The sequence below is a fragment of the Podarcis cretensis genome (genome assembly GCF_951804945.1).
Source record: "Podarcis cretensis genome assembly, chromosome: 10".
NCBI classification, from domain to species: Eukaryota; Metazoa; Chordata; class Lepidosauria; order Squamata; family Lacertidae; genus Podarcis; species Podarcis cretensis.
This window is the reverse complement of record NC_137179.1, coordinates 46,149,022-46,163,536: the sequence shown is the minus strand read 5'-3', so window position 1 is coordinate 46,163,536 and position 14,515 is coordinate 46,149,022. Positions and strand designations below refer to the sequence as shown.

The 14,515-nt window shown below is 44.4% G+C and overlaps 1 protein-coding gene and 1 long non-coding RNA gene across 3 annotated transcripts in view; one reads left to right on the top strand and one right to left on the bottom strand.

Annotated features, from left to right (window-relative positions):
• Nucleotides 1–2,457, bottom strand: part of CPM (carboxypeptidase M) — a 34,428-nt gene extending 31,971 nt beyond the window's left edge. Inside the window, exon 1 of one of the 2 annotated variants that reach the window (XM_079994329.1) lies at nt 2,415–2,457. Coding sequence is in view for 1 of the 2 variants with exons in the window: in XM_079994326.1 (XP_079850452.1) it covers nt 2,339–2,371 (33 nt within the window). In the remaining variant the exon portion in view is untranslated. Of the gene's footprint in view, nt 1–2,338; nt 2,387–2,414 lie in introns of those variants that run through there. The other variant, XM_079994326.1, reaches the window with a different exon arrangement.
• Nucleotides 2,458–2,537: 80 nt separating this feature from the next.
• Nucleotides 2,538–14,093, top strand: LOC307226011. Its single transcript, XR_013843245.1, has 3 exons — nt 2,538–2,798; nt 3,522–3,654; nt 13,856–14,093. It is a non-coding gene; the product is annotated as an uncharacterized lncRNA (long non-coding RNA).
• Nucleotides 14,094–14,515: the final 422 nt, after the last annotated feature.

Sequence of the window (14,515 nt, the reverse complement as noted above, 5' to 3'; positions counted from 1 at the left end):
GAGTTCCTTGGTTTAACTATTTGCTGCAAGGGCTTCCTTTTGCCTGTCTTGAATCTCTAACCGTTCAGCTTCATTGACTGACTGCAGGTTCTTGTATTGAGAGAAAGAGAAACTTCCATATTACCACTTTCCCTGCACCACCAACCTCTTATCATTGCCCTCCTTACTCAATCGTTTTCTAGGCTAAAACAGCCCCAAACAGCCTATCCTTCACAGACCCTTTTGCTCCGGCCCTTTATCGTTTTGTTTGCACCTTTCTGCACTTTCTCCAGCTTTCCAGTACATTGGTACCTCAGGTTACATATGCTTCAGGTTACATACGCTTCAGGTTACAGACTTCGCTAACCCAGAAATAGTGCTTCAGGTTAAGAACTTTGCTTCAGGATGAGAACAGAAATCGGGCTCTGGCGGCGCAGCAGCAGCAGGAGGCCCCATTAGCTAACATGGTGCTTCAGGTTAAGAACAGTTTCAGGTTAAGAACAGACCTCCAGAATGAATTAAGTACTTAACCTGAGGTACCACTGTATCCTTTTTGAGGCACAACAAAGACCAGAACTCTGCAAATTATTAAATGAGGTCACACCATTTGTATAAGGGCATTCTGATATCGGTAGTTTAATTTTAAACGATCCGCAACACGTAAAAAAAAAAAATATGCAAATTCCAACAGCCTTATAATGGGTTGACATTTTCATTAAGCTATCCACCATACAATAAACTACCTCAATAAAGGTTTCTCTCTTGGAGATGAATCCTAGGAACTGTAGAGCTGAGGGTCGTCTAGTCTCAACCAAATTATACAAGACAAATGGCCATCCAACCTCTGCTTAAGAACCTTCAAGGAAGGAGAGTCCATCACCTCTTAGGGTGAGTATGTTCCGCTGGTGAACAACTTTTGCTATCAGAAAGTTCTTCCTGATGCTTAGTCAGAATGTATTTTCTTGTAACTTGAATTTATTGGTTCAGGTCCTAGCTTCTGGAGCAGGAGAAAACAAGCTTGCTGCATCCTCTATCCGACAGCTGTTTGCGGGCCAGCATTTGCTATAGGCATCCTAGCAGAAAATAAGGCTCACTGATTGTTTGCTAAGTCAATGAACTAATACTTGAGAAAGAGGAGTGGGATGAATAATTTATCTGCATGTCACACACATATCAAGGCACTTTTAAAAGGTGCACACTAAATGTTCACATTCCCCAGTATGAAGTATCTAGTCCACAATGCATTGTGTACGAAACATGAAAGTTAACCCTTACTTAATTTTTTTATACAAGAGTTATCAGATGGAGAGTGCCTTTCATTTTTTTCTAAGGTTGTAGATTAGAACACATGTGAGAATTAGAATGCATTTAGAACACTGAGATAAGATTGCATGCTACTGTTGTTAATACCTGCCATGAATACTCTAAGCCCTAAGGCTTGGAAATACAAGGCTAATATCCAACAAAGCAGAGGTTGCCAAGGTATGGATTTAGCACAATAAGTACTTTTATTATCCAAAGAAATCTCTGTGTTTGAAGTTGAATGTCTGTCCCCATGTGATGAATCAGAAAAGGAGAGTAGCTGCGAGTGAGGGAAGTTGCAGAACATACAGAGCTAACCTAAAGTCTTGCTCTGTGTCAAGGAGCTGTCAAGCGAGCCCAGGTCAACCACAAGGCAGGGAAGCACGGAAGACACAGAACACAATTAGCTTTTTATTAGCAGAAAATAACAACACAGTAGAGTCCTCTGGTTCATCTTAACCCAGCTGAGACATTGCTGAAACTGACCATTAGCCCTGCCCTTGCCCCCTCTAGACTCTCACTCTGGACCCCTCCAAAGCAGATGGAGGCTGTGCCAAGGGAGTGGGCTCCTCTTCTGGGCCTGTCTAGCCCATTGCTCAGCAACGTGCAGGATTCTCCTTGAGTAGAGTATCAGATGGGGAGGAGAGCCAGCAAGACTGAGACTGTTCTGCTGCTGTGTAGCAAGGGTAACCTCTGATTCCTCTCTATCTGAGTCTGCGCTCACACTGTGACTCTCAGCCTCTAACCTTGCCCTGGAAGGGCCTCCTTCTCCAGACCCCCCGTGATGGCTCAAACCTCCTGCTTCTAGCACCTCTCAGCTCATCCCTTCTGCAGACTGCTCTCCAGTGTCCCACCACCAGGATCTAAGTTGTCTTCTTCTGTGTCTTTCCTGGGGGACTCTTGGCCAGGTGGTTCCCACTACTCTTCCTCATCCAGCCAGTCCCTGGCTACTATTACAGCCACTGGCTGATATTACACATCTATATCAGCCTTCTGTTGCATAACATAGACACAATCCAATGCGCACCCAACAGCAAAGTAGAAAACAAAACCATACCAGAAGGAATGAGAGGTGCTGTAGCAGCGACATGGGTCATGCTTGCAACGTCCATGGTAACTCCTGCACCACTTACCACTCATATCATTGTGTACCGATGATGCCCTCATATCATATCACCCCGGCAGAGAACACACTGGTGAACTCATGGCAACCAGAGAATTCCCCCATGTTGTCAAAGAACCTAGAACACACACCGAACTCTGCACAATCAGGTAGCCGGAGAGGAAACCACATTAAATAAGGGAAGACCCACAAGCTCCTAGTTTCCATTTAAATATGTAGGCAGTGCCCCACTAAGAACCAGGCCAACATATACAGCCAGGTGCCTGGAGAAGGAATGAGGAAACCCCTTCACTTGGTTGGTAGAGGGCATGAATGGAGAACCCGCAGGTGGAGGCCAGAGGCCAGCTGTGGGAGCAGTGCTCCCATGTTGTCAGCTGTCGGAAAACTCCACATGGTATGTGCTCTACTTCCCTTCCTTCCCAGCACATCCCATTCGTGTATCAGCTTTCCCAGTGGGTGCCACTTACAGCTGGTGCTGCTTCTGGAAAGAAGGAGCATTCTGGGTCCTGGGAATGATGATCCACCAGTCTCTAGGACACACCTAGAGACTGACACCCCATCTCCCTTAACTCAGCAGCACCTCTTCAACATGTAGGCATTTAGCAGAGGTGGCCTGCAAACTCTATTTTCCTTTGCTCCGGCATTTTTCAGGTGATTGTTTTTAGTACGGTACAAGTGTTTTGGTTTTTTTTAATAGATTCTTTGCTTACAGTGCCATTTTAATCTCATTGGGCCTCCTTTATCCTCTGCTCCAAAGCATATGGTCCCCTGAGATTGTGAAGACAGAGATGGAGAACTTGTGGCCTTCCAGATGTTGTTGGACTACAAACCCATCTGCAATACTAGTCTATGTATTATGTGTTCCAGTTCACCTGGAGCAGTTCTAGTTAAGGTTTTATAAGCCCGGGAGCCCTAGAGCCCAGTGCGCTGAGGCCACTGAAGAGAGAGGTTTCTGGTGGGCTTTCCTTATGCCTTATCCGTGCTAAGCATTTGTTCTGAATAGACTGGTCACCATTCTTCATGTAAAGAACACCTCTTACACCATCACCCATTACCCTTCTTGCTGGGCTGATGGGAGTTCCTTCTAACTTTACATAGTCTTCTGCTTTTCTTTCAGAGGTCACTCAGCTCCATTTCATCAGCTTGCCTAAGAAATAGGTGGACCAGGCTGAATTCACAGTCCATAGGACTCTGGTTCCCAATGTGCTACTATTGCATGAGGATGGCCAGCTGGAAAACAGCAACAGAAGGTAGGTGTGTAGACCCAATTTTTCATTTACTCAGTAAATGTCCTCAATATACTATGGAAAGCGGCACTGTTCAGTTTTTTTCCATTCATTCCTCTTAAACTGAACTCATAGGAGGAATCAGGCTATCATAAATTCCATTGAACCGTATACTTAGGAGAAACGCACGCAGATTAGTGCAAGACAATGAGGAGCAAACAGATACAGCATTGCATATTATTGCCCCGATACCACTCAAAATACCAGAAAGGATTATACTGGGAGCGCTCTGATTGAAGTAGAACCTCTTCGTTTCAATCCAGCTGTGAAAAATCAACTTGTATATTGCACAACCCTTTGCTGCAGCTAGGCTAGCAATTAAAAATGACTTCCTACTGAAAATATCTGGTATTGAAATATTTTTCTAGTGTTTGGAATGATGGATCACTATCATGCCATGCAGGGATGAGTTAAGGCAAGCATACATGCTTGGAGCTGGCTGCATGACACACAAAGAGAGCCTAACCAATCACACTCTAGCTGAATTACAAGGAATGCATAGAGCAGTCGGACAAATGTGCAGTGTTCCTACATTTTGATCTAGAAAAACAATGCAGTCTCAACTAGCATCTTGAAGCTGGTCATCTGATTAACTAATGTTGTGGTCAGGATGGGGAAGACAAGGTAATCTACCACACCACATGGACACAACTGCATATCATGATTCCAGCACACTCATCTGATAAACAGAAGATGATTGCCAGGTGTCTGGAGAGCAGTGTAAGTTTAGGTGCATGGGCTGAGTTTAAAAAGTAGGGTTTCGTTTTATTTGGGAGCAAATACAAATGTGTGGGGTGGGCCTATGGAAGACGAGGACATCATCTGGAGATAGAGGTTGGGAAAGAGATACTGTGGTACCTCAGGTTACATACGCTTCAGGTTACAGACTCCGCTAACCCAGAAATAGTGCTTCAGGTTAAGAACTTTGCTTCAGGTTGAGAACAGAAATTGTGCTCTGGCAGCACAGTGGCAGCAGGAGGCCCCATTAGCTAAAGTGGTGCTTCAGGTTAAGAACAGTTTCAGGTTAAGTACAGACCTCCGGAACAAATTAAGTACCGTTACTTTTCCCGAGGTACCACTGTATCTTGGGGCTTCTGATCTTGTCAGACTCTGGTGCTTTCAGCAATTCTGATGAAAAACTAGCAGTCCTTTTTGTACCTGTTGCATATAAAAATGACAATTGGACACCTGATATCTCGTCCGCTGGGCAGTGCTACTGGATATGATACCTGCAGGTCTCATAATCTATCCCAGAGGTGGAGAACCTCAGGCCAGTGGACAAAATTTGGCCTGCCAGGTCTCTTCATTTGAGCTGCAAGGACATTTTGGCCAAACCATGTCCACCCACCCTACACCTGACATGATTATGTAATATCAGGTGTGTAGCAGGTAAGGACTGGGCTTCAAAGGAACAACCAGGAGCTTAAAGTGAGCTCCTGGTGGATCCCTTGCTGGAGCAAGGCACACTCCCACCAAGTGTCCTTTGCTCAAGGAGGGGGAAGCACTTTCCATCGAAACAGCTGTTAAAGTGGAAAAAGAATATATCCAGTGGAAAATGACTGTCTCTCCTCCCAGGATGGGCCTTTCAAACACCCCACAATGTACTTTGAAGTCCTCCCATTTTGCCCACAGACATGTCTTTGGGGGACACCAGGAGTAAATTATTCCTGCTGAGTGTTGCTCAAGCAATGAGGTCTTTACAGGCTCTGGTGTGTTCTGGCTTCCTGGCTTGCCCTTTGTACAGCCTCATTTGTCTTGGCTTGTGATCCTGACTTCCTCTTCGGACCCAACTACTGGCTGGTCTCGTGGAAGTGTGCAGCGCAAGTTTCACTGCTAAGTTTCTGACATCAGGTTTAAAACGATTTTATTTCAGGCCCTCATGACATGAATGGTGTTCTAAAGTTTTTTATTCTCCAATGTTTTAATTTACGTTCAAAATTGTGTATATTCTGTGTTTTAAGCCACCAGACGTGGTGAAAAGCTCAGTATACTTCTAAAAATCTATATTTTTTTAAAAAAAGAACTCATCAGTAGCAGCCCTGTGACCTGGCTAATAGCTCAGCAGAAAAGAACAAAGCAAGAGGATACGAGCATTGTGAAAAAGGAAGTTTAGGTACAATCCTATCCCAGCAATGAGCCTACATTAAGGATAGAATCGTTCTTTTTTACATTCTATCCATGAGAATGTTCCACTGGTTACACTCGCCAATTAAAACAAAACTAATATGTCAGTATGGGACGCGGGTGGCGCTGTGGGTAAAACCTCAGTGCCTAGGACTTGCCGATCTTATGGTTGGTGGTTCGAATCCCCGTGGCGGGGTGAGCTCCCATCGTTCGGTCCCAGCTCCTGCCCACCTAGCAGTTCGAAAGCACCCTTAAGTGCAAGTAGATAAATAGGTGCCGCTTTATAGCGGGAAGGTAAACGGTGTTTCCGTGTGCTGCTCTGGTGCCGGTTCACCGGAGCAGCTTCGTCATGCTGGCCACGTGACCCGGAAGTGTCTGCGGACAGCGCTGGCTCCCGGCCTCTAGAGTGAGATGAACGCACAACCCTAGAGTCTGTCAAGACTGGCCCGTACGGGCAGGGGTACCTTTACCTTTACTAATATGTCAGTATAACTGATGGGACATGGTGCTCCAATTTTAAACAGATTGGGTGGCATCTCTGGTGCAAACTTTAGGTAAAGGTAAAGGGACCATTAGGTCCAGTCGTGACCGACTCTGGGGTTGCAGCACTCATCTCGCTTTATTGGCCAAGGGAGCCGACATACAGCTTCCGGGTCATGTGGCCAGCATGACTAAGCCGCTTCTGGCAAACCAGAGCAGCGCATGGAAACGCCGTTTACCTTCCCGCTGGAGTGGTACCTATTTATCTACTTGCACTTTGACGTGCTTTCGAACTGCTAGGTTGGCTGGAGCAGGGACCGAGCAACGGGAGCTCACCTCGTTGCGGGGATTCGAACCGCCGACCTTCTGATCAGCAAGTCCTAGGCTCTGTGGTTTAACCCACAGCGCCACCCGCGTCCCTTGGTGCAAACTTTAGTTACCTACAAAGTAACTTATCACTTCTAGTTTCTGTGAGCTGTATCTATACAGGACTTCTTCAAATGGATGGGGGGGGGGGGAATTCAGCATAGCACTATGCAGCTCACTCAGTCAGCCCAAGCATTTCTGCTTGCCTAACAGAATAATCTGACCCCTGCCAGTTAATTTAGGTGGGTGCAAGGAATGGGAAAGCCACAATGCACTAGCAGGAAGCCCTTGCATTGGCTTCTGCTGGTGGGGCACATTACCTGAATCCTGCCCACGGTAAATGCACGGGCTGCAATACTAACCCTATTCCATTGCTCCTCTGAACCAAATAGGAATTACTTCCAAGTAGGCATGGTTAAGACAGGGCTGTAGTGTATTTGCAAATGTCTGTCTATCCTATTTATTTAGTTAACTGCCGTGCCACCTGCTTGTTGAATGGTCTCTTTAAATTTGAAGGTTCATTATTGTTCCTCAAGATGTGTATGTCTTTAAGGGCCAGAGCAAATAATGTGACCCAGTTTTACAGCTGTGAAGGAGTATAGCAGGTGCTGTTAAGTTGTGTTAATTAAGCTGTGTCAGCAATTGGGTATAGTATATAAAGAGCAGCACCTAGCTGTCTCAGTATCCTGGGAGATGGGTTGGTGGTTGGGTCTTGCTTGTTGATATATTTAGTGTAAAAGGAGTTTTTGTTTTTGTTGTTAAAACCTTGTTAAAGTTATTTTTGAGTTCCTTGTAATGCGTGGTCTCCCCAGCAAGCTTTCTGCAGCGCAATTAAACTGCAAATAGCCAACACTGCTATGATTAATGCTGATGTTTGATTGCCCCTTAAGGCCCAGCACTTCACAGGCTATTGAAATAATAGTCTACACCAAATAAATGCCTGCACCATATAAAGATACTGGAGTATTATAAAAATAAATGATCATAAAATATAGATGGGTGCTAAATGCTTACAATACCACAAGTTTTTCATAGTGATATAGTGGGGAGAAACACTATCTTTAAGATACAATGCCTTGTTTCTTTTTTTACAAGAACCATTTATAGCTTAACTTTTTTCCATTTCTGCAGTTTGGAGGAAACAGGGCAGAGATGGAATGCTGATTTGGCTAAGGTTCTCTTGGGTTTCAGAGATTCATATTATATAGGGATGGAGTGGGAGAGGAATAAAGGGAAAGGGACCCTGGGAAAGTCCACATAAACAATTAATCTTGCAAATAGGAGACAAATCCCCCTGGGAAAATGATAGTACGGAAATCATGAAAAGTAAGCTGAAAAACATCTACTTCTGTATACAGGAAGAATGACACAGATGGTGTCTATTGACAATGTTTTTTTCTCACGATAGATGTTTGTGTTGTCCTAACAAACCATTAAGACAAAATAATTTATCACTTAGCACCTCTTTTTTAGGGGGCCGGGGTTGTGTGCCCTCTACTGAAACATATAGTTATTTTGCTTAAGAAATGTAACGTTTTTCTTGTTTTTTTAAAAAATTATTATTCAATTTATATCCTTTATTTATTTATTTATTTATTATTTAAATTTGCATGCCACTCTTTGTCTGAAGGTCTTAGGGCAGTTCACAGCATAAAATTTAAAAATGAAAACATAAGAGACGTAATAAAAACAAAAACAAAGCAAAACAATAATGCCCCCTCCCAGAAACACATTTAAAAGGAATATAGAATCAGAGAATCATAGAGTTGGAAGAGACCACAAGGGCCATCGAGTCCAGCCCAAAGGCCTGGTTTGTGAACGTTTTTGCCAGGTGAACTTCCCTGGGGAGCACAGGTGCTGGGTTCTGCCCAACTTTGTGATGTGTCATGTCACATGCATGACATGTGAGTGATGTCATGTGGCCGGCCACAAGGCCAAGGCCATGGCCACAGGAAGACAGGACAGAATCTGTCGCAACTAGAGGGAGGTCCAGCGAGACCCACTGCAGGCCACAGAATATTGAGGGGGCCGGCCTGCTCCTTGAAAATTTTGCTATTCCACAAACTGAGAGCCACTGCAAAAAAGGCCCAAGGTCCAAGTATTTCTGGTCAGGACATCCTTGAGCTGAATTAACATGATAACTGAACTACTGTACCATTCCCATGACAGCAAGGAATGATGTTTGTGTCAGTTTAGGCACAGCTTTGCATCTTTCACCTTGCATCTTTCACCTTACCTCGGGTTACATATGCTTCAGGTTACATACACTTCAGGTTACAGACTCCGCTAACCCAGAAATAGTACCTCAGGTTAAGAACTTTGCTTCAGGATGAGAACAGAAATTGTGCTCTGGCGGCGGGGCGGCAGCTGGAGGCCCCATTAGCTAATGTGGTGCTTCAGGTTAAGAACAGTTTCAGGTTAAGAATTGACCTCCGGAACGAATTAAGTACTTAACCTGAGGTACCACTGTATAGGCATCTAAGGAGGGCTGGTTTACATATTTCAGGGCTTCATAAGAAACAGTGGAGCAGCAGATGGAAACAGGCAGATGGATGCAGGTGAAGCACATCAATCTAGCCCTCTTCACCAGCCTTGATCTGCTTCTGTAGTGTCAGAGGAAGTGTTTTCTTAGACCCCCACTGATAGGAGAGCTGGGCCACAGAGCAGTCGTTGTCTCTCTTTTCCCAAGCCTCGAGGTTGTGGAGTTTTGTATCAGGGCCAGGTTTGGACAGTGTCCCACCAACCTGATGAGAGCCCCAACAACATGTGGGCTGAGCATGTACTATCATAAACTATATTATAATGCTCCATGATTATGCCAACACAGGGTGTCGATATTTCTCATATCTTTTGGGGAAGACCATTCATGGTGGTTTGGAAAGTAGGGTCTGAAATGATACCGTCACCATCAGACAATGCCCCACTGATTCGCTTATAAAAGGCACTCTGTTGTGTTGGGGTGACATACTGCCTACCCTTACATTTCATTAACTGTTTAACCGAACCCTTTTGAACTATTCCTTCCCTCTTCTGGAGGGGAAACTTCCCTTCTGTTTCACAGTTCATGGCTTCTTCATTTTTCTCCTAGCAACCTTGTCAATACACTTCCCAAACACTGCAGGACTAGAGCCAAAACAGTTTAGAGCCATCATATTTGTGAAAAATGTCTATTCTTCTGCAACAGCCTCTCAATTGTTGGCTTAAGAAAGGCTGGCACCCTGATGATTTATCCCTACTGGTATACCAAGACTAGCATTTCCTTTCTAGAATTAGTTAGCCAATTGGTTCTGGTTCATGCAGAAGTTCTTCCCTACTGTAGTCTATCTAAGAATTAAGCTGAGAAATAACTGTGAATCCGGCATAAAGTTTTACATTCTAATCATTTTGTTTTGCTTGCTGGAGAGCAGATTTATAGAATTATATTAAACATGTGGCCCAGTAAAAAACAACAGAAAGTGAGTTGTGACAGTAGCTGTCAAGCAAAAAGGTTTTCCCAGGTCCCAGCCCTTTTACTTGATATCCCTTCACTAGAGATTCCAGGGATGTGATATAAGGCCTTCTCACTGCGCTCTCTCACATTTCCATCTGTCCATGGCAACACTAATTCACAGCTAGTAATTCCTCATACATGCCAGGCAGAAATAGATTGTAAAATAATAATAATAATAATAATAATAATAATAATAATAATAATAATTAATTTATGATTTGTACCCCGCCCATCTAGATGGGTTTCCCCAGCCACTCTGGGCGGCTTCCACAAAGACCAAAAATACACTAAGATGTCAGACATTAAAAACTTCCCTGAACAGAGCTGCCTTAAGATGTCTTTTGAATGTCCAGTAGTTTATCTCTTTGACGTCTGATGGGAGGGCGTTCCACAGGGCGGGTGCCACTACCGAGAAGGCCCTCTGCATGGTTCCCTGTAGCTTTGCTTCTCGCAATGAGGGAACCACCAGAAGGCCCTCAGCGCTGGACCTCAGCGTCCGGGCAGAACGATGGGGGTGGAGACGCTCCTTCAGGTATACTGGGCTGAGGCTGTTTAGGGCTTTAAAGGTCAACACCAACACTTTGAATTGTGCTTGGAAACGTACTGGGAGCCAATGTAGGTCTTTCAAGATTGCACATTGTCATCTGCATAGCATGCTCCAAGCTGTTCACCCTGAATGCAAAACTATGGCCAAGCTAGGTGTTCTCCATCTTACATTTGTGCAGCTGGCTATTCTTGCCTAAGTGTATTCATGTCTAATATTGATCTGTCTCATTTTTGTAATGTATCTGTAACTTTTTTTAAAGCTATTTTTGTTTAAACTAAATCAGCGTGTGGGACAGTCCAAATTTCCTCCACTCCCCATTAGTGTATGTGTATTCAACTGAATATTTCATATTTCAGAGTATTTCATTTTGGCCTGAGTATGTACAAAATAATAAATCCCAAAAGCTGGAAATGAGAAGAAGAGCAACTGCCATGTGGCAATGCACAAAACCAGCCAGTTGTTTTGATGAACACTTCATCTTGGCATTCAAACTTAAAAACAATACATTTGGTGAGGCCTAAGGGCCGTCTTTTTTGGAATGAGTCTTTCTTTGTCCTTTGGAAAACTGAGCAAGTCTTGGAAATACAGTATTGTCTTACGGTTTACCACAAACTCATTATAGCTTATTGTGCCACAAGAAGGGAATATGGAGTGAGCAAAAGCTCCTGTATATTTGCCCAAATAAATTAATGTACCCTGTTAAACTGCTAACCTTAAATGAACTTCTGTATTAACTTTAGGACAGCTTTTCCAAGTTGCTAACACAAGTAAAAACTAAAGCATTCTGGCAGTTCAAACTCCATGGAATTGTATGGAGACACAACTTGCAAAGGGGCTCAAAATTAACTTTGCAGCCTAATTTAATTATTATGGAGGTCCAGTTTTTGTGTTTTGCCCTTTTTGGACATGCAGATCTTGATGTTTGCAGGCTCTGGTCCACAGGCAAAGAAAATACGCAGTGATGACTACCAATTTGTATAGCTTTAAAAGCGGATTAGATAAATATATAGATGAAGCTATTAATGGCTACTACTGAAAGTGTAGGAAGCAGTATGCCTATAATACAGGCTTCCTCAACCTTTGCCCTCCAGATGTTTTTGGCCTACAACTCCCATGATCCCTAGCTAGCAGGACCAGTGGCCAGGGATGATGGGAATTGTAGTCTCAAAACATCTGGAGGGCCAAGGTTGAGGAAGCCTGCTATAATACAAGTTACTGGGGGAAAACAAGGAGAGAGAGTGTTGTTGTGCTTAAATCCTGTTTGTGGGTTTCCCAAAGGCATCTAGTTGGCCAATGTGAGAGTAGAATGCTGACTAGATGGACATCTGGTCTAATCTGGCAGAAATGGAGATTTTATACTTTATGATCTCAAGGAAGGAATTGTAATACTGTATTAGTTTTGAAGTTGGTTAATGTTACTTTAGCTTTAGTGACATCTACTGTGGTAACAGTGTATGACCATTTTACAGAGTTTTTCTTTTTTAAAATCATTCCCTTCAATTTCTTTAATCCATCTGAGACACAGTTATAATTCTTAACAGAGCCTGCTTCTTACTTATGATAGACAGGGCTGTACTTAACACACACACAAATTCGGGTTGTACCAAAAACTATTTGGAAAAAGAAACTACTGATTCTATGGATGAAAAAGTCAACAGATGGTTGAATCTATCTCTAATAACAAGCAGGTCCTGTGTGCAACAGCACAGTCCTAACCATATCTACTCAGAAGTAATTCATGTTGAATTGAAAGGAATTTACTCCCAAAGAAGTGGGATTAGGATTGCTGCTTCAGGGACAGAGCACAAGTAAAGGTATGCCTTATAGTCCTTATATTAGCAAAGATGGAGATTAATTTTAGGCGGTGCACTGCACAAGGTAAAGTAGCGGTGGGGAGCTGGTGGGCTGGATCCAGAGTCCTCCACTTTGACAGGCAGGTGGGGTGAGACTTATTTTTTACAAGTAAGCTTATAGAGGATGGGGCTACCAGTATGGAATCCTATACACATTTATGTGGGAGTAAGCCCTATCAGAGGGACGCGGGTGGCATTGTGGGTTAAACCACAGAGCCTAGGACTTGCCGATCAGAAGGTTGGCGGTTCGAATCCCCGCAACGAGGTAAGCTCCCGTTGCTCGGTCCTGCCAACCTAGCAGTTTGAAAGCACGTCAAAGTGCAAGTAGATAAATAGGTACCACTCCAGCGGGAAGGTAAACGGTGTTTCCGTGTGCTGCTCTGGTTCGCCAGAAGTGGCTTAGTCATGCTGGCCACATAACCCGGAAGCTGTACGCCGGCTCCCTCGGCCAATAAAACGAGATGAGTGCCGCAACCCCAGAGTCGGCCACGACAGGGGTCCCTTTACCTTTACCTTAAGCCCTATCAGAGAATGGGACCTCTAAGTAAACATGTAATGTCACACTGATTTGTGCCCAATTAAGTCATCCTTTTAGCAGTGGGATTTCTACTTGTGCAATGGAACTGCCTCTTTCTGCATGCCTCCTGCAATCTGTTCCAGAGTGATGGGGCAACTCCCCAGACAGGGTATGCTGGGAGAGGAAATCTTGTTGCACAAGCTGAAGTACTTTTTTTCTAAAAGGAGGATTTTGTTGGATACAATTCTTTGCTCCAGCCAGGGTCCCAGCATCATTTCTCTGGGTACAACGCAGACTTACAACACAGGGTCCTTCCACTCCTTCTCCAGAAACAGGAAGATGGATCATTGTCCTTTAGCTTCCTTTATATTTATAAGCAGACATTGAAGTAAATACCGTACATACACATGCGTGTATTGAATTGTAACACAAGGATGGGACAAATGCCCTTTACACAGTCCCTGGGATCTAATGTTAGTTCTTCTATATCCTCCGGAGACAAGAGGCTTAATATATCATTAATATGTATTCGTGGGCCTTTGAATCCTATCAGCAGCACTGGCTTCCCGCTGTCGCTGGGATCTCAAATGTCCCCGATCATCATTATACTGTAATGTTTGTCCCTCCCTCTTGCTGCCAGTCCCTGTCGCACACTCCTGGTTCCTCCTGCTGCCTGTGCATGGGACTTGCAGCAGGAGCGAAGGCACTCTGCAGCCGCACTTCTCGAACAAGAAAGCAAGAGAGTTTTCTGCAAAAGCGCCTTCTCTTTCTCTTCCGTGTGCCAACAGGGAGGTCTGATCCAGCAGCTGACTCCTACGAACGTTGCATGATCTGCTCTAACACGGTCTCCGATTTGCTCCAGCAAATCTCCAGCTGGGAAATAAGGGAAGGGCCAACAGCTCGCTGCTAGAGCACATGCTCCGCAAGCAGAAGGTCCCGGGTTCATTCCAGGTAAGGTCTGTGAAACACTCCTGTTTGCAAATGGCCAGCCATTGCAGAGTCTACTGAGCAAGGTGGCCAATGGTCTGACTCATGTACTTTTCTGCCTAATATATATACACACACACACATATATATATATATATAAACAACACTATATGTGTGTGTGTGTGTGTGCGTGTGTGTATAAATATATATATAAATATATATATAATTAGGCAGACAGAAAAGTACCTCGAGTCAGACCGTTATATATATATTGGCAACTCCAGCTCCACGACTGGGCACGGTATAGAGACACCACGCCCCCCCCCCCGCTTTGTTTTTAAGGAACCTGCCTCCTCCCAACCGCTGATGAATCAGAAGAGTGGGGAAATATAGCCCCTCGTTTGCTCTGAAGGGGTTTCACCACCCAAACAGGCCCCGCCCCACAGTGGGCGTGGCAGCGAGGGGACGACGACGCGCTGCTAGTGCGCAGTTTACCCGCCGGAAGTTCCCGCGTGTTCGCG